This window comes from Marmota flaviventris, chromosome 7 (assembly GCF_047511675.1).
Source record: "Marmota flaviventris isolate mMarFla1 chromosome 7, mMarFla1.hap1, whole genome shotgun sequence".
Taxonomy (NCBI): Eukaryota; Metazoa; Chordata; class Mammalia; order Rodentia; family Sciuridae; genus Marmota; species Marmota flaviventris.
This window is the reverse complement of record NC_092504.1, coordinates 113517080-113537134: the sequence shown is the minus strand read 5'-3', so window position 1 is coordinate 113537134 and position 20055 is coordinate 113517080. Positions and strand designations below refer to the sequence as shown.

General features: G+C 41.0%; 1 protein-coding gene across 7 annotated transcripts in view; it reads right to left on the bottom strand.

The window, feature by feature from the left end:
• Positions 1-20055, bottom strand: part of Pdgfc (platelet derived growth factor C) — a 221227-nt gene that overhangs the window by 183308 nt on the left and 17864 nt on the right. Inside the window, exons 1-2 of one of the 7 annotated variants that reach the window (XM_071614857.1) lie at positions 16592-16771; positions 15730-15956 (exon numbers count right to left, since the gene is read on the bottom strand). The exons of 4 other annotated variants lie outside the window; for them this stretch is intronic. In XM_071614857.1, the coding sequence (XP_071470958.1) occupies positions 15730-15847 (118 nt within the window). In that variant the 5' untranslated portion in view covers positions 15848-15956; positions 16592-16771. Of the gene's footprint in view, positions 1-15729; positions 16772-20055 lie in introns of those variants that run through there. 2 more of the 7 variants (XM_027926731.2, XM_027926732.3) reach the window with 2 other exon arrangements.

Here is a 20055-nt window from a genome sequence, read left to right as displayed (position 1 = left end):
GGAGCAGGCCTGAGTCAGAAGTGGAGCAATCCAAGGTTGTCATATTCAGAGACTGAATAAATCCAAAATACTGGGCATTTACGTTTCTGAACTGTAAGGGCATTCAGGTTGGAAGTTATTGTACAACTGTTCTGCTTAAAAAGTGAACCAAAAAGCAATAGTCTTGAGGAATATGCATCCTGGAGAAGGGGAAGATTTTCATCACCCATTAAAATTCAGGAACAACAAAAATGAAATTGTGTTTTGATCAAGAAGAATTCCAAGCACATGCTGGCCGTGATTACAGAAATATAAAGTGGGCTTCCCCATGGTAAGGGCATACACTATCCCTGCTCTACAAATATACACAGAAAAACAGCCTTTGGAGAGTACAGAACAGGCATCCCAAGGTATGCCCCCGCCCATGCAAACAATTGCTAGGACTTGGACGCACCCCAGAAAACTGCTATGTGGCTTGAAAACTGTTAATACAAAAACAAACCTATAGAGTGCATCCAACAGACACTATACCTGCCATAGCAGGAACTCAAAGCAGGTTTGTGGTGGTTTTTTCCAATTTTATGGTTTCTGAGGGTACACTAGAATGAGCATCAGGACAAAAGTCAAACTCACTGGAATAGTCATTCAAATGACCACTCAAATTCACCATTTGAATTTCCATAGAGTTTTTATAAGTGAAAAATGCTTGCTCATTCAGGTTTAGATGTGGCTTTTTAACATTCATCTCCCCACATATCACTCCTTTGTCCAAAATTATTGTTTACTACCACACTTAATTGCAATTTCTGCCAACTGCATTCTTGACTCTTCCTTGGCTATCAACCCCACTCTTTATTTCATACCCAAATCCCAAAGGGATAGTCTCAATATTCCTATAGATGGACTGGCAAACCATAAGCACCTATTGTGTTATCTTTCCTCTCATATGAATTATACTTCTACTGTAGTCATTAGAATCAAAATATTTAATATAACTATTAGTAATTAAATATCCTTATAGGGACTTATCTAACCCCACTGCTAGGAATTCACTAGGAAATTCACCCCTGTACCTCCTCACTCCTCATTTAGTCAAAAATTGTCTCAAGGCTCACTTCCCCTATTACTTAATTCCCACTTCTCTAGCAGGTGTGCTCAGTTCTTGCTGTAATAATTTAATATGCTGCTTAATGTTGTGCATCTTTTTTACCTGCATTCCAACAGCAACTGCACAAGAACTTTCACAACCAAAAGTCTTATCTTGAAAGACCTAAGCAACCTCATTCTACTTGGGACCTCATTTTCCTCTGAAACTTAACCCCTGACCTACTGCAGTCCTAAAGTCAGGGAAATACTACAGAAAAGCTCTGTGGAAACAGTTCTCGGAAAAGCCGCAGATGGTGATCCCTAAGAGAGGCCAAGATATCAAAATATCTGAAATTCCAGATGGCCCCACCTAGGTGTGGTGACCTATATCTAAACCAGAAGCCCTGCAGCTTGGCACATACCCCCCTTGCGACACCCTCACGGTTTAAACCAATCATTTTTAAGTGCGTCAAGCCCTTGAACTAACCAATAATCCTTTCCAGATTCTTTCCTGCCACTTGATAGGCAAATCATGTTTTAGAGTTGTTTGATTTTCCCAAGGTGTGTGATGATTTGCTAAGAAATGCTATGATGTATGTGGGGTCCCTGCCTTCTCCAAAGAGTGTATAAAACTGCTGCAAACCCTGGGCTGGGGTCTCTCAGCGTCACCAGTTGCTGTGTGTGTGCAGAGGACCAAGCTAGCTCGCAATAAACACCTCTTTGCTGCTTACATTGATCTGGGTCTCTGGTGGTCTTTTGGGGGTCCCGAATTCGAGCATAACAATCTCCTGCTAGGTATTTAACCTTTTCCTCTCCTCTGGTTCTCTCCCAACCCTAAAAACAAGCCAGCCAAGGGAAAAAAAAAAAATCTTTCCTCAGTTCCTTTCTGGAACTTCTAGTTTCTTTTTCCCTTTTAAAAACATAATGCCCCACCTCCTCACTTTATCCCATAACCATTCTTTTAGAACCCTCATTATAATGAAGCATAGGCTGTCCTTGTATTCTCAAATCCCTGTAGTTTACACCATGAGCCAATCTCAGTTTCCGTTTCTCTCTCCTTCTTAATATCCTCCATCATCTGCCTTAAGGATTTTGTTTGTTTATTTCTTTCCCCTTCATAGCCTCCTCTTCATGAGGACTTCCTCATGTGGCCCTTCCTTTTCCTTCTAACTCCATGCTTCGGGTTTCAGCAACATTCCTTCTGTCCCTATCTGCTATACGTCATCGGGAATCAGATCTAATTCATATTTGGTATGAATAGCTGGTATGGGAGGGCCAATCATGGAGTTCACTACTATTTTCTCAAGGGTAAGTAATACATCAATGTGCTTCCTTCTGTGCCTCCTCTTTCCAATGACCCTCTGTTGAATCTATTTCTTAGACTGCTGTCAAAACAAACTACACTTTAGACTGCATGAATTTACCACACTTCCTTCTCTATCTAATTACTTAGCAAGTTCCCATCTCCTACAGTCCTCCCCCATCTCCAATTCTACAGATACAAGTACTGCTCATCTTACCAGGTTCCTTTGTTCAAAATACACCTCCTCACTAACAGGTCTCCTGAGCCTCTTCTAATGGCTCAGCTTTCTTTGAATTCCCACTGAACACCTTATCACTATCTGTAGTATAGTTAGTTGCTTATCTTATCTCCTCCTTTGAGTATCAACTACTTGAAGGCAAATAACAACATCAGCTACAGTTTAGATCTTAAGTATTCCCCAAAGCTCCATATGGAAAATCTTGATCTCCAGCATGGTACTTTAAGAGGGTGGTGGAACCTTTAAAAGGTGGAGCCTGAAGGGAGTAAGTTAGGTCATTGGGGATGAACCCTATAAGGGGAAAGTAGGACCCTGGCCCCTCTCTTACTCTTTCCCTCTTTTTCATTTCCTGGTCATGAGGTAGGTGGCTCTGCTTCACCATAGACTTCCACTATAATGTGCTGATTCCAACATATACATACCAGAGGCCTAAAAGCAATGGGCAGTCTGATCTGTAAACCTGTAAAACCTTACGTCAAAATAAACATTTTCTCTTTTTCAGTTGATTATCTTGGGCATTTTTTATAATGACAGGAAGCTGATTAACACAAAGTCTAATTCAACTTTGCATCTTCATGGTATCTTGCAGTTTCAAACAGGAATTAGCATCATTTTGTGCTTTTCACCTCAGTTCTGAGAGCTTGCATTTAGTTAGTATACAACTAACTACACAAAGGAGTTAAATGGGTTCCTATTGGTTAAAGGGTTCCTAAATGGTTTCTTGAACTGTTGTTACCAAGATCACATAGAATCCAATTTAAGGGAAGATCCTGGATTTTTTTTTTTTTTCATGGACCAAAGGTCATTTCGCCCTAAGTCACTCATTATTATTATTTTTAAAAAAATAGGAAATAACAAGTCACGCATTACACATGAACTATAATATCCACCACTGTCTGTTGTTTATGAGACCTGTGGAACTGGATAGTTATTTCTGCTGCCATACTTTCAGTGGCAACACTTAAAAATTGCCTGTATGGTATGATGCTATCAAACTTTAAAACTTTGAAAGACTCATTGATTTTTCACTAAAGGTTTCTTACACAACCATTTCCTTTAAGACCAAATGAACCAACCATAATTCAGAGAAGTTGCAGAATAAAGAAATGTTGTGGTAGCAACATAAAAATCATACAGTGTCTTGTGCTCATTCAATTCCCAAATTAATTCTGGCTTCCATTGTCAGGCTCATCACCACTAATGGGTAGCACCATTTTTACATTCCCAACCACCAAATTCTACTTTAATGGACTATTCTGGCCAAAACCTCATACTGAACTTCAGAGAAGGTTAAATGGTTCCTAAATGGTTAAATTAATATCTTAATGAAATAACGTGGCTCTCCTAAAATCAAGGGAACTTGGGATAAGACTTATTATCTACTTCTTCAGTAAGCCAAATGAATGTCACATGAGGTTGGTTATAATAGCGGTTTCATTACAAGACAGGCAGAGTTACAGAGACTGTAAATCATAACTGTTGTTGGATTTCTACTTTACATAGTTGTAGTTATGAGTCTACTCTTGTAAGCCAGAACAATTATTTTACAATTAGTTTAGACATGTCTGAGCCCAGAAGGAAAATTTCAATTTCAATCATCATTATTTTCCTTGAACAGAACCCAGTGCTACTAAAAATCAGGTCAATTCAACTTTACACACATAGGTTTCTAGCCATGTTCCAAAGCTGAACAGATTTATAAATATAGATGTTCAAATTTTAGGTGTGTTTTCAAACTCCACTGTATGAAACCAACGCTTAAGAGAAAAACAACCGACCAACCAACCAATAAGCTTATAATCTCATTCTCAAGGTAGAATATAGTCATGATCCTATAAAACATAATACACACCCCTGAATTTGGACTGCAAATCTATCACTTAAACATCTAGTAAATGACCCAATTTGTTTACATGGCCCTGTAGCTTTTTATGGCCTTTCCATAAAGAAGTTATTACATCCATTCCCTTTATTTTGTTTAAGAGTGTTTGAATGAGCCCCAGAACCACAAGCTAGTTAAACAAGCCCTCCTTAGATGGACACGGTCTCATATAATTCACCACTACCGGGGACATTTTCAGAACAATGTTTGTAGTTTGGAAACACCACGCATTCCCACACACCAAAAGTATTTCCTGTGCTTTATGCAGTTTTAAATGGTCGGCAGATATAGTAAATAAGTACTACTTTTCCATTTTTTCCAAGCAGGAGCGTGGCATTTGCACTTCTTCCAGAAGATTTGCACCTCTAAGTGTTTTGCTATGGTAGGTTAACCATTCAGAAAGGACTGCAAAGGAAGATTGCAGGGGAAATGGGAAATCCAGACACCCTAATTGATTTCCTAGGATGTAAATGTTAGTTCTAAAAGGAAACCATTTTAAAGCAGTTAGTTTAATGGGGTGCCCAACTGATGCCTATTAAAAGTTATCCGTACAGATTAAAAATAAATTTTCCACCAGGAAGAAAAACATTTTTTTTTTAGGAAGCAGAGAGATGATTTAATTCCTAATTTTACATACTTAATCATGGCTTGAAACCTCAAGCCTGCTAATGTTCTCAAGAAAACAGAAATGAAAACCACTTTTTAAAGGGTTAGCATTTATCAATTAGGTTTTTAGACTCAGCATCTCTCAACATCCTGGCCAGATTCTGCCCTGGAAAACCCTGCTATTTTTAGATTTCTGCTTTGTCTGGCAAAGGTCAAGACAACTTTGACTACAGTGACCAACACAAGGCAAAGATCAAAGATACAGGTAAACCCATTAATATATGTAAAATTGCATATGAAACTATAAAAACACCAGGGTTCTTTGAGTTTCTTTAATGGTAAAGGCAATTCATTTTCCTATAGAGCTTTAGGAACAATGTAGTTTTCTTTACAAATAAAAGTAAAGTCAGTAATAAAATGCATGGTTATGAAGAAATAGCTATTTATTAAATAGAAGTCACACCCTTGTGCCTGATTCCACCTATAACATCAAGGCTTTTCCAGCACTGGAGGTCTGCCTCCAGGTCAGCCACCTCTGGGTATGGATATACAGATACCTATTTTTCATACCAGCATCATCCAACATTTTTTTGACTCGATAGTGTTTATATATTCACAAATTACTGTAAAAAAAAAACAGTGATCTTTTTTTTTTTGGTGTTGGGGAGCAAACCCAGAGATACTGAGCTACACCCCCATCCCCCAGTTGAAATTTTATCTGTCCTTTGGGTAATCTAATAACATGTCACACTCTACCAAGAGTTTTTGTGGAGTTATGGTATGTTTGCATCCTACCTGTCATCGTGTCTTGGTTTAAGACATGATAAATCAGAAATGAACACTATGGATTTGCTCTTATTCCGAAACTCAGAAGGAAATTTCCAGGAAAAGAACTGAATATGTCTTTCCTCTTGTTTGTTCGTATCTTAAGATTTTAAGCAAATGTTCCGTCTTAGTACAATGATTTTAGACATCCCCTGCTGCCATAGAAAAAGAAATTATAATGCTTTAATGATTCCCAATTTGCATCTCTAATCATGCCAGGCTGAATATGTATGGCAGTATGGGAAACAAGCTGTGATTTATTCCTCAGTGGAAAAAAAAAGAGAGAGAGAAGTAATATGACTGTTTAAAAGGCAGATGTCCTTATAAATGCCCAGCAAAAATAACTGCCAGGAACAACATGAGATAAGTCCCACACAACTCTAACTCCTGTTGTTGATAGTTTCTCATCTTTGTAGTGACTCCAAGGGCAGGTGGAATGGCCAGCTGTGCATACTGAAACATCTAAGCCTATCTCTATTTTGCAAATGCTGAAATGCTTAAAATAGTATCCACCCATGAACAAGGATTTCCTAGAATGCAAACAATACAGCTTCAAAATAGGCCATCGTCAAAGGGGAATGAAGGGAAGAGAAGGGGAACAGGAGTAGGAAAGAGAGTAGAATGAATTGGACATGACTAGCCTATGTGCATATGTGATTACAACCAGAAGAATGAGAAGTTATGCTCTGTGTATGTGTAATATGTCAAAATGCATTCTACTGTCATGTGTAACTAATTAGAACAAAATTTTTAAAAGAAATAAAATACAGTATGGTATCAAGACAGTACCTCCACCAAGAGAACTCAGTCACTTCAAATCCTTAAATATGACAAAACGTTTCTGGTATTACAGACCTCACTGGAGAAATGAGGCAGTTACTCAATGTGAGGTAACCTCAGAAGAATTAATGTTCCACCAAACTTGACATTCCTTCCCTTAAAGGCTGTTGTCTTTGCTGTGTGCGAGTTTCATTACACTCACAGAATGTGCTGGGGGAAGCTGCCTCTCTCTTCCAGGTTTCCTGATCCCTCACTCAGCTTCATCCTGCATGCCATCCATTTTGTGAATGAAGTGTGAAAACAGCTCTGTGTTTACATAAAGAAGGCAACCTAGAGTGATGCAGGCCTCCCTTATGTGCAGGAACCCAGGCTGTGCAGCCTGGACTCCTAACCAGTTCAGAACTTACCAACAAACCTAATGTCGGAAAGAAAATTCCAGCAGTAACTACACTAATACACACCACAGCTGCACTCTGCCACTTCAAGGCCTGCTTGGAAAATAACTGAAAATAATGGGTCTTAACTGAAATTTGAACGCAAAGACCAGTTTTTCTTTTGCTCTGTTAACTGACAACCCTACGGGAAGCACACACTGCAAACAGCATCAGGGCCTTTCAATTCATAAGCCCAAGGACACCTTTCCACTCTTTTCCTCATCTATGCACACTCTACTGTAGACTCTTCTGTCTCTCATCATGATTGTCTCTCACTTTCTCAAGCCTATATCCTTTTGTTCAGGCTGTTCCCACTATCTAGAATGTTTTTCTGTTTCCCTCAAAAACTCATTGCAAATTGTGTCACCTATTCTCTGTAGGAACTTTTCTCTTTGAACTTCCTATCCAGGCAAAATCAATCATTTAATAAGTTAACAGAGGATTTTCTTAGGTGGTATTAAGCAAAACTAATAGGTAATGAGGTAAAGAATGGACCTGGAATCCTTCTCAGAATAAGTTCTTAAGGGCAAGATCCGCATCTTCTTTTTCGCTGCACCACACATTTCGGGCAGACCTTAGCACCGATCACATGCTCATAAATATTTGCTGAATGAAAACAATGTTCTAATAAAACATTAGACCATTTAACTGATAAAGGAAGAGGTGTGTGGCTCTCTGTCCTGGCTTGGAGTCTGACCTAGGTTGAAACATTTACCAGCTGTAGGAACCTAGCTAAGCTACTTGTTTTTCTGAATACCTCATGGGGATGTTTGCAAATAAACTGCATACGATCTGCAAACAATGAGCATAAATCTGGCACCTAACAGGCACTCCTGAACAGTCACTAAGCTTCACCAAATGAGAAGCTCACACAGAACCATTATACCCATCTAACTACATGCAAAGAATGCATCCCAGTACAGCCACTCCTGTGCTCTTCCTGGTGATCCTTACTGATTATAGTACCCATGTAAATCTTTATCCTTGCATTACATTAATGTGCCTTGTGCAGTAGGGGCATGTTGGTCTCCCTCCATGAACCAGACTTCCACTTTTCCTCTGCCTCCGAAAACCTTCAACAACACATCTCATCCTCTAGTTGATTAAGAAATAAATCAACTACTATTCAAAATAGTTTGAAAATAACAAATAATAATTCCAGAGAAACCAAGAAAGCAAAATTAGTGAATCTAGCCTGGCAAAAGATGGGTTTGTTTTAGAAACAAGGCAAATGTACAAAGATTTGCAGTCACTAGGGCACTAGAAATAACTGCTTTAAGGTGACACAAGAAATCTAATGCAAAATCGAATGAATAACAGAAAAAAATTAAAGTTAAAATGTATTCTCATGATGGAAAAGACAAAATATATGAATGTTACCCAAAAAATCACTCTTTAACAACTTGGTTTTAATGATAAATGTAATTATTTCAGCTCCTCTTTATAATTTTTAGGTCCTTTTGTTTTCAGATGTAGGAAACTCACAAATTTTTAAACAGTTAAATAAATATTATTATTTTAGGGAAAATATTCCAGTCCATTGCTGTGAATTTATTTTCTGATGCTCTTGACCTTAAAGAGAAACATGGATCTCTAAATAGAATAATATACATAATGTAATATAAATAAAATTTAGGATCACTCACTAAATTCATCAAAAGAATAACAAGCTGTGCTTTCTAGAGTTGACTCAACATGATTATTATTAATTTCTATGGTATTTTTACCAACATATTATTAAACATCCTATTATATAAAAATAAACTCCCCTGTAGAACCAAGCATGCCAATGTCAACCATCCTCTTCATCTCATTAATACACCAAAATATTATATATCATTCATCTATGAACCTGATGTACCTGCTTAACATAAGGTTCTAACATGTAATAAGAACAATTTTAAAGTCATCATTTCCAGTCATTTGCCAAATTCAGATTTCTATACTGACAGAAGTATTATAATACATATTAGCCAGATAATCTGTGGTGTAATCTAATGTGATTACTATCAGACTGCTTTCCTTAGTGTTTTTACAAATAATGCTTCAAGTGCAATGATTCTTATCTCACCCCACAACTTACAAAACATACAAGTGTCTAACATGACACAGAATACTTTTATGAAAAGTGTCAGAATTTTTACACCATAATTCCATTTTCCTAATTGGTTATAACATAAGGAAAAATGTATCACCACGTTAGCAGTTTATTACCACTGCAGTACAGTGTGCCACAGCCACTTCCACTCTCTAGGCCTCAATTTGCACATCAGTGAGAAGACAGGCTCTTTGGATCCTCCCAGCTCTAACAGTCCTTGAACACAACCTGCTACTCATTGCAAGCCTGTACTAGTTATCCATGAGCCACAAGCAAAAGATGAAAAGCACCCACATTTTGCAGGCTTGACACCCATTCACCATTCTTGGGTCCTTGGCCCACATCTAATTCCCACCTTTGGGGTATGCGTAGCCATGGCACTTTTAAGAGAGTAACCAAAGCCAGAGATAGGAACCTACACACTTGGTTGGTATAGGTTCAGTTGGCAACACAGTATATTTGCCAAGATTATAAAGTAGTACTCTGGTAGGAACACCCCATCACTACTAAGTTTAACTTCCTATAAAACATGTCAAACAGTCTGGAAATTCTAAGACCAAAAAGACACCTTCGAAGATGGCCTGCTGTCAGGGTAAACACCATAGTCTTACTCTAATATGGCACTACACACTCAGAAACATTTAACAGATATTTACTGGGCACATACTATATGCCATACCTTGTTCCAGGTATTGTAGATCCTCCTACAAAGAACCAGTCAGACAAGAGGCTCTTAAAGAACTTAGATTCCATAGTGGGAATAGGAGAGGATATGTAGACAATAATAAATTAAGAAACAACAGGAAAATTATCAAAGTGTGATAAGTGCTAGGCAGTTAATTAACCTTGATGAGACAGCGAGGGGCAACTTAGATTGGTCATAAAACAGATATCTCTGAGGAGGCAATCCATTCAATCTAGATGACAGGAAGTCTCTCCATGCAAAAGCAGCTGGTCAGTGTTAGCCAGAGAAGGCAACCAACTGAGAATTGCAATTCCAGGCCCAATGTCATGGTTTGCATGAGAGATGTCCCCCAAAAGCTCACGTGTGAGACAATGCAAGAAGGTTCAGAGGAGAAATGATTGGGTTCTGAGAGTCTTGGGTTGTGAGAGTAAGTTATCCCCTGATAGAGATTAACTGAGCAGTAACTAAAGTGGTAGAGTATAGCTGGAGGAGGTGGGAATTGGGGTATATATATTTGTATGCAGCAAGTGGAGACTCTCTCTGCTTTCTGATCAACATGTGAGGTGTTTCCCCCTGCCAGACTCTTCCGCCATGATGTTCTGCCTCACCTGCAACCCCAAGGAATGGAGCTGGCCTTCTATGGACTAAAGATCTCTGAACCCATGAGCCTTTAAATAAACCTTTCTTCCTTTACAGTTGTTCTGGTCGGGTCCTTTAGTCACAGCAGAGAAAAAGCTGACTAAAACACCGAGGGTGTCATGCCTACATTCTCCATCTGTCTTGCCAGGTCTTGACCCACAGAGAGCTAAAACTAAAGGAACTGCAGGAAGAAGCCTGACCCCACGTCCTTCAAATCATGGGTCATGACTGAGTTTCCCAGCATGGAGAAGAGATAATAGTTTTAACAACCAATATGAACTAAACTGTTCACTGCTAAATATGATAAAATGCTTAACTATTGGTATGACAGGAACATGAATCAATCGGGGCATAGTCAGCAGTGTTGAAGAAGTGTCCCAGAGGCTTTGGGCGATGTCAGAGATTGTAGCTTCAGATGGTTGGTCCACTTGTCTTAGAGGAGTGCTGCTAGGTTCTGCCCAACCCATTGGAAATATTTCATTATTTTAACAATCATTATGGTAATAAGTTTGGGAACATGCCAACTTAAGATCAAACACTAGACTGGTTCATAGGAGAAAGAAAAGGAAGATTGGGGAAAAAGAAAAAAGCACAGTTGGAGTCAACGGTGGAGAGAAATGACCCAACACAGATTGTTTAATAAGAGAATTATTTAGAGACCGCTTGAGGTTATATACAGATTCTGGCTATGTGCAATTGCTTAAATAAAACAATTAGAAACATTTAAATGAGAGTAAGTAAATAAAGGGATTTTGACTGTGGCTTCCACCATTTTGACTGACACAAAAGCAAAATCTAGGGAAAATTTCAGTAGTCTTGGGATTTTTTTAGGAGGAGGGGGATATATGTGCCTTGACTACTTGTTATTTTTTTAACACATCACATTAGAATTAGAATTTTGTTTCTATAAAAGATGTGAACGTTCATTGATAAAATTGGGTTCTTGGCACTACAAAGGTTGAAAAATAAGTTAAGTAGAAGCAAACACAAAGAAGACATGTAAAAAATCAGTGTCTGGAAAGATGAAATTAAGAATAGACAAATCTAAAGTTTAGGTGCATGAGACAAAGCCTGCCAAGATGTCATCACTGGGGAAAGTGTTCCTTTGGGCAAGTGTAGTGTGGGATCCTAACATCTACTTACAAATAATTAACAAATGATATACTAGTTCCTGAGGCTTCCAACAGACCTTTCATATGTTCTGACACCTTTTAAAGTTAAATATAAAGGCTTTCAAATTAAATACAGAACATAACAGTTGGTAGGGGAGAAAAGTTAACCACATAAAAGAGTGGAGCTTTTTTTAAAATCACCTACTGTGAAAAACAAAATTCATCATTACATAATGGTACTTTACTTATTCAACTTCCTCAACTCTCTCAAACAGAACAGAAAATCAGGAGGAAGTTTAAAAAAAAAAAAAAAGCTTCTAAATAACAAAAATAAATATCCCAAAGGTCATGTAGTCAAACTTATAGACTGACTTGCAGGAAAGTCCCTCAGTTCTCTGGCAGAGCCTATTTGCTGTTGGACACTACTCAAAATATTGTGATTATCTGTTAATAAAAGAGCTTTGAAACTACCACCCAAAGTGGGGACAGAGGCCAGGCATGAGCATATTGGCAGTGGTAGGAAGAGAAAGCCAGAACTTAAAAAGAGGGGCCTGAAAATCCAAACACAAGAGACCAGCAAAGAGGCACTCCTAGAGGACCACTGTCCCCAAAGTTAACTGCCCCTCATGTCACAAAGCCCTTGCAGAAAAGAGAGCATACAATAACTTGTGCTCCAATAGGCTAAGTTTAGTTAATGGAAGCATATTCCAGCTCAAAACTCAAAATGCCTAAGGAAAATGGGAAAAGTAAGAAGGTTTCAGGTATTAAAATAACTCACCAATGAAGCAAGGTAGAATAGGCATTATTCCACCACCTTTGTGATTATCATCTATTTGGTACATGCCAAGGAAAAAATAAGCTTTACTTTTTTTATGAATATATATGATTGCTTCTGCTGCAACTCAGAAGCACCATCCCAGGACTTAATCTTTTCCTGGTAGGCGTTCACATCTAAAAACCAGTGCCCATTGACATTTTTTCCCATGGTTACACAGGAAGTTTAGAGATCAGAAACCCTCAAAGTAAAGTCAGCATTATCTTTTATCTTTTTCCTTAAGTTAAATCAGGAGACCCTTGTTTTATATGTAAGATGAGACTTTAGGGTTCAAAGGAAGATTGAGAAAGAAGGACTAGGGCTGGGATGTATCTTAGTGGTAGAGAACTTTCCTAAAATGTGTGAGTCCCTGGGTTCCATCCCCACACAGCAAGGGGTGGGGGGCAGTGGGCGGAGAGAGACAGAAATGCAACTTGTATTACTGGAGGATAAAGCTACCTTTACAGTAAAGAAACAAAAGTTGCAGTGTTCATGTAAATAAAAAACCAGGTAACAAATAATATAAGTAACAGATAATAGTTTAAATGACACTGATCCTTAATTTTGAATCATGTCCACATATTCCAGTCTAAATCCATGTATCCAGCTTGGCTATGGCAAAGCTATAGCAATCAATTTCATTTATGATGCCAAGTTAATACTGAAGCTGAGAAGGCCTAGGGATTTGATTGAGTAAACACCATTTGAGAGTTTATGATACTCAGGAAAAGAGAGTATCATGGGGAGGGATCCTTGAAAGCAGACATGAGCTCTTATAATCCCAGTAGATCAATTTGGACACTTCATATTTAGTACTTGGAAGACCTTTCATGAAATGACGCAATGCACAAACTGGGCCCACAACATTTTCTATGTGGTATCCTCAGGAGGGTTTGCACTTACGAAATTAGATAATCATCAAAATGGTGAGAGAAATAAGATAATCAAAAATCAATTGTAACTCAATATGAAGACAAAAAATATCCCCACTCCACCCCCAAAAAAGGAAGAGTGGAAATTTTAAAGTCAAAGAAGATGTAAAAGAAGTTGCTGTTATTCCTGCAAATTTTCTCTCCTTCCAGGGTGATCATCTTCAATACCCACCTGTTGTTATTCTCAAATCTGGGAACATTGATGAAGCATAAAAATCAACCTGAGCATGTGCAGAAAAATAGCTCTACACTGCCCCCTGGTGCTGGCCAGTGCCACTTCTTAGGCTAAAAATTACAAGGTGAGTAGTTCCTCTACTTCAAGTTACTTCCTGCTGCCAATGTCCAGGAGCTAAACATAGCCCAATCCACTACCCACAGATTAGGAAATAACCAGGCTATTTTTAGCATCATGCATCTTAGAAATGGAAATGGCCCAGCCTCAGATGGCAGCAATGTGTGTGGCCCTGGCTTAATGACCTCACCTCTTCTTAGGGTGTGAACCTACTCAGTAAAGTGGCCAATAACCCTGGGCTGCCTGAAAGCTCTGGGACCCACTGTAAAACGATGACAGCATGTGGATCACAGGAGAGACTACAAGAAATGGACACAGAGGCACCGAGAATCCAGGACATGCCAAGGCATGTGTAGTAGGAGAAATAATATGGGACCAGAACAATAAAAGAAAAATAGAGGTTAGGAATGTTGTGCACTATTGTCATATGGAGAAGCCTGTCTAGTATGAAGCAATATTTTGAATAGAACACTTATTTTACATGAGAAAGAACAAAGGTTGGTCTGATCTGCTTCCTGCCTGGGTACAGCTGGTGCTGTGGCTCCTTTGATCACTTTCTCCCAGCCCTCTGCAGGTCCTGTGATTAGAGGTAGATCCCCAGGCTGCCCTTTGATCAGCAGCTCAAGGAACCTGCAGGTGCCATGCGCCACCACATTAGCAAGTTGCAAGGAGCAGCCACATTAATGTTGGCTAATAAATGTGATCCTATGCTTTGGTGCACAAGCAACAGATACAAATAATGTCCAAGAAATACTTATTTTATCTATTTTTGTACTCTAGAACTTTCCGTGCTTTCTTAGAAAGGAATACTTTATACAGCTTAAATGCAGAGTGGGAGCTTTAAAACACCCCCACATATAAAGAAAAAGTCAGTGTGACTTAAAAGTAGAACACACTTCATTCTGGTTTTCCAGGTATGCTGCTTGTGTTCATCTCACCTGGTTAATGCATACTTGCATTGTAAACAGGTGATATTCAGAGCAGAAAAACATGTACATTTATTTTCAAATAGCAGTAAGACTTTGGTAAACAGAGTGTTTAATATTCCAATTTTAGACAGCCTACATTAACATTGTGGTTTCATGTGCAGTATAAAATTTCTATTTACAAAGGATTCTCAAAAATGACTTCATAATGGTAGATCAAGAGAAAAAGAGTTTAGAAATTGAATGATGTAAATCATATGGGGTTCAGAGGCTAAGCAAATTACACACCCCGAAGCTTCTCTGGCTTTATGAAAGGAGCCTTTCTCCAGCTCTGTGCAATCCCAGCCCAAGGGAACTTGCATTTGAGAGTTTTCTAAACATTTCAGGTACACTTGAAAGCTGAAAGTAATTCTCATTTCCTATGCAGGATTAAGTCGTTTCCAGCACACACAAAATAGCAGTCATTGACTAACACATACAAAAAACACACCACCAGAAAGGTAAGGACTTTGGAGTACAAAGGCACGTTAAAATATATATATATATATATGTGAGCACAAGAGAAGTACTTTTTTTTTTCATTCCCCTAAAACACGTCCACATGGCCTCTTGACCTCTGTATTTATCTACTTATTGATTAATTGATGCTTTTTCACCTAAAGTGCTTCAATTAATGCAGTCGGTACATTTCCTGATGCCCCCACTGCCACCCCCTCCCCCAACAAAGTCAAACATCCCAAGACTCATTCATTTTGGATTCTCTTCTAAAGGCAGTTCTTGAACTTCTAACTCAGGCAATGCGCGATCCTGCAATGTGCGTTTGAACTGACGTTCACAATTGCTCCCAGAATGTCCTCTCCCTAGCTGAGGCTGCAGTGGCACTCGCGTTGCCCGGTTAAGAGTTTTGTGGCAACTCCTAAAGTTGCAAACTACACGTAACCTCCAAAAGTCCACGCCAATGAACGGAGTGCGCATTTGCATGGATAGAGAGACCAGGATACCCTCGCGGGCTGGTCTACATCACACACCAACGCACAATGCCAACGTTAACACACACAGCGAGAATCGAGAAGGGGGAGCGTGGGGGGAGAGACTCACCGTTCTGTTCCTTGTTGCTGGAGAACTGGAATTTACTACTCAGGTTGGACTCAGCCTGAGTCCCGTGAATCTGGCCGGCCAGGGCAGATGTCAGCAGGAGAAGCCCGAAGAGGAGCATTTGGCTGAGTAGGGCGAGAGCTCACTCACGGCGGGCACTTGGGAAGCGGCGACTCCGGAGTCTTTCACCACCGCCTGGGGAAGGCTGCACTGGGGTGGAAGCGCCGAGCCTGCTCTGGCAGCAGAGAATCGCAGGGTAGTTTCCACATAATCCCATCCAAAACTTTTTCCTAGAGCCCTCTTCTGTGTCTCCAGTTTTTGAAAAGGATCAAAGCAAAACCTGGACCTGAACCAGTTTCCCAAGGTTTAAACAAATCCTGAGCTGTGCCGAAGTGGTGGGGGTGGGGGTGAAGGCGAGGGAGGAAAGAGGGGGTGGGGACGCGGGGGAGCCGGGGGAGCGGCAAGAAGTCACCAGCAAGTTGCTGGGAGCACCTGTCAGTTGGGGGGCCTGGACAGAGGCGAAAACTCAAGGGTCGCGCCAAGTCAGTCTGGAAGCCAGTTCCGCAGCCAGCAGTTTCTGATCAATAACAAAGCTGCCAATAGAGGTGGCTCTCCGGGCGCCCCTCTCCCCGCCCCACCCCCACCCCCGAAGGGGGAGGGGGAGGAAACCAGACGAGGGCGCCGCGCTGGTCCCCTGGGCCGAGGCGCCGGAGCGGGGCCGGGGGCTGCGGGCCCAGGCGGCCCGGAGCGAGTGGAGGGGGCCGCGGTACTCTGACTCGCAGCTCCGCGCGCACTGTGCGCGCGTCCACACCGCCAAAGCACGGATCCCAGCACCTGGCTTGAGTTTTCCGCGACCAAAGTTCACCTTGTGCGGGCGAGTCCCCGGCTCCTCCAAGCCCAGGAAAGTTGGGCAGCTCCGGGTCGCCGCGGGGCTCCGGTCGGGCCCCGTCCCCTCCCCCACGCCTGGCGCTCGGCGCTAACCTCGGGGCTCCGCGCGGCGTCTCGGAGAGCGCGGGGCGGAGAGGGAAGGCCGGGCGGCCGGGAGGATCTGGCTTGTCCCCTCCCCTTCTCTACCTTCCCCCTGCCGCGGCTGTCGGGAGGTGGGGGCCGTGGGCCGAGCTCTGGCGGAGCGGGGGAGGCCGAGCTGCGGTCCCGCGGGCTGCCGAGGGGGTGGCAGGGGGTCGGCACCTCTGGGAGGGGCAGCCTCGGCCGTGGCCGCTCGCGCCGGCCGGGCCGCCAGCTGGCTGTCCAACAGGTGCTGGCACAGACCCGGGGTGCTGCAGGGCTCACTGCAGACAGGACCCACACGGCCCGGCGAGGAATGCCGCCAGGGCGGCCCCCGGTTTCCTTTCCTAGGGCGCCCCTGTCCCCAAGTACAGAGCACGAGGGGGGTGGCGAAGGGTGCTGCGAAGGCAGAAAGAAGTGGGAAAGAACTTCCTGCGGACCCTCCTCCTCCTGCGCTCCTATTCCTCGTCATTTATTTCCAAGGGGATCCCCGGTCCCAAAGGACTATGCCAGGACCCGTGGCCAGACTTTCTGGACTGAAGGAAAAAGGGAAATTGAATTCAAAGATTTCCCTCCAATAAGCATCTCTGAAACAGGATGCAGAAAGCAAAAGTAAAGTCAAACAGCCAAAATAGTTGGATAAATACAGTCCTGTATTTATTGAATGACTACTGTGTCAGGCACTGTGCTAAATAAGAACTGGGGCCAAAGTCTCTGGAAACTTGAATACTATTTGGTTAATATTAAATTAACATCAGGCTCTACTGGAAATTATGTCTAGGGACACGCATAAGGGCCCGTCATTAGACATACATTCATAAGCTTTCCCACCTTACAGCCTCTACCACAATGAAGCCTCCCAGAACCCGGGGTAAGAGACTCCTTTGCCTTTATAGCAAGATGCTTGAGAAAGCACCAAAATCCGCGTGTGGCACGTGCCCGGCCCCACTTGAGATGTTTGTGCTGAGACCTAAAAATTCTCAGGAGGTTGTTTAAAACGAAAAAACATGTCAGCGGGGCCTATGATGGTTCCATGTGTGCTACATGTGTCTGTGACAGGATCAAGTGTACTTTCCTTATCCAGGAGCAGAAAATCCGTGTGGAAGTGTTGAAGGCACAGAGAGTCAGAAAATGAAATAAAAAAGTGAAGCCTTGGAAGGAAATAAAAAAAGAAATCACAATGAAAAAAATGATAATATCACACAAGTGTCAAGGCAGGCATATCAGAAGCATCACCCAACCTTTTGTTAAGCAAGTCAGTGCAAACAATCCAACCACCTGGGCCTTTGGGCTGGGGCAGCGATGAGAGATACTAACCTTCCTAAAACTAAGAAGTGGATTTTGAGCAGAGATATACTGCTAGACCAAACCAGGAGCTGGCTCTTCCTCTGCCAAGCTAAAATGCCAAGCCCTCTTTCTGTACTTGGACACCTACTGAGAACAACCAACAAGACTTCTCTGCTTGGTATATTCTATTCTCCTTATTGCCTTCTTAAAATTTGGGGGCTAGAGAAGTAGTTCCATGTGCTTAGCCTATGGGAGGCTCTGGGTTCCATCCCCATACTAAAACGCAAAATATGAAAGAAAATTAAATAATGAATTCTGGGCTTATTTGCCCTTTGAAATCCTTACCAATCAGTCCCCTTCATTTTTTCCCCCTTTCCCATTTCTATCTTCAGAGTAGTGGATCTTTGACTTTAAGGATTTTACATTTTAGTGGATACAGCTTTTTTATTTTATTCAACTTACCAGCTCATTCACATCATTCCTGGGAATCCATATTTGCACAATAAATGTGTTCTAAAGGTGTTTTGTAAATGTGTGCAGAAGGGGAGTGGTTCTCCATTTTAATAGCATAATGGGACATATAAAAGACATGCCTTCTGAATCCATTTTCATCTATTTATAATATAAGTCATTATTCTTTAGTCTTTCCAATTTTATAACTTTAGTTTTCTAATCAGAACTTTTCTAATTGAGGTTGTTGCATATCCATAGAATTGAGTTTCCTGACCACCCACGTGGAGTGTATGTGTGTCTGCAGTTTTAATCCATTTGCTCTAACGAGACTGTAAGGGTGATGACTACTCTTTATTTTGTATCATTTCATATTGGCTAGAACAGTGCCTGGCACAGGGGGATAATAAATAAACACACTTGACTGACTGACAGGTTTCTTTATTGGAGTCACTTACATTCTCCCTGGAATTTCAGCATGAAGGTTGTATTTGAAAAGTTACAGATGATCTAGAATAATACTCCACCTCTGTGTTTCACCTCATCAATATTCTACAGATTGATTTGACAATTGCATTATAAATAAAGCCAGCCAGGTGCTCCTGAATGACCCCTAGACAAAAATCACACCCACATTGGCTGGTTGCCTTTCAATGTACTTGTGTAGTGGTTGTTTGAACTGCCTTAGCCTTTGGCATTGTCAGCTCTCTTTAACACTTCATCCTCTGCCTGTGTGCCTGTTCCATTTCACATATGAACCTTTCCTAGAAAAGTGAAATCCTTGCATTGAAAGTAAAGTTTATGAAATCCAGAGTCTGTGCAATTACCAAACAATATATTTTGAACGAATTTGGCTTTGTTTTGGCCTAAGGCATTTTCCTTGAGGAAAGGCATCTGTCCCACCAACCAAGAGAAAATAATTTCAGACATTCTTTGTGGTTTTCATGTTTTCTTAAAACTTAGGAGGAACTGGTCATCCTGCTGCATGCATGAAAAGCACAACCTATAAACTCCTACTAAAGAGCAAGGCCTCCTGTACTTGGTTGTTAACCGTGATCATTTGGGGGAGAAGGGATAGGTGTTTCTACTAAATTTTTTTGTAAAGTGGAATAAGGCAATTGTTTTTTGTTGTTGCTGTCATCATCAGCCACAGACATTTTGGGTGATCAGGACCAGATGCCAATTAGAATTGAATTTTTTATTGGTGCATTTTAATTGTGCATAATAGTGGGATTCATTATGCCATATCTGTACATGCACATGACATAATTTGATCAACATCATTCTACAGTACCTTCCTTTTCTCTCCCCACCTCTTTCCCAGAACTGCTTGCATATTGGGGAATGAAATCTACCAAATTATGCTATGTCCATGTTTGAATATACCACAATGAATTACACACACACACACACACACACACATACACACACAATTGAAGCAACAATAACAATAATTAGAAGGGAGCTCAGCAGAGTAGAGCAAATGGAATAAGCTTTTAAACAAAATACTCCCTTACCCAGTCACTAAAACCCTCAGAAGTACAGGAACCATGGAACATTTTGCCACAGAAAATCAAATAATACAAA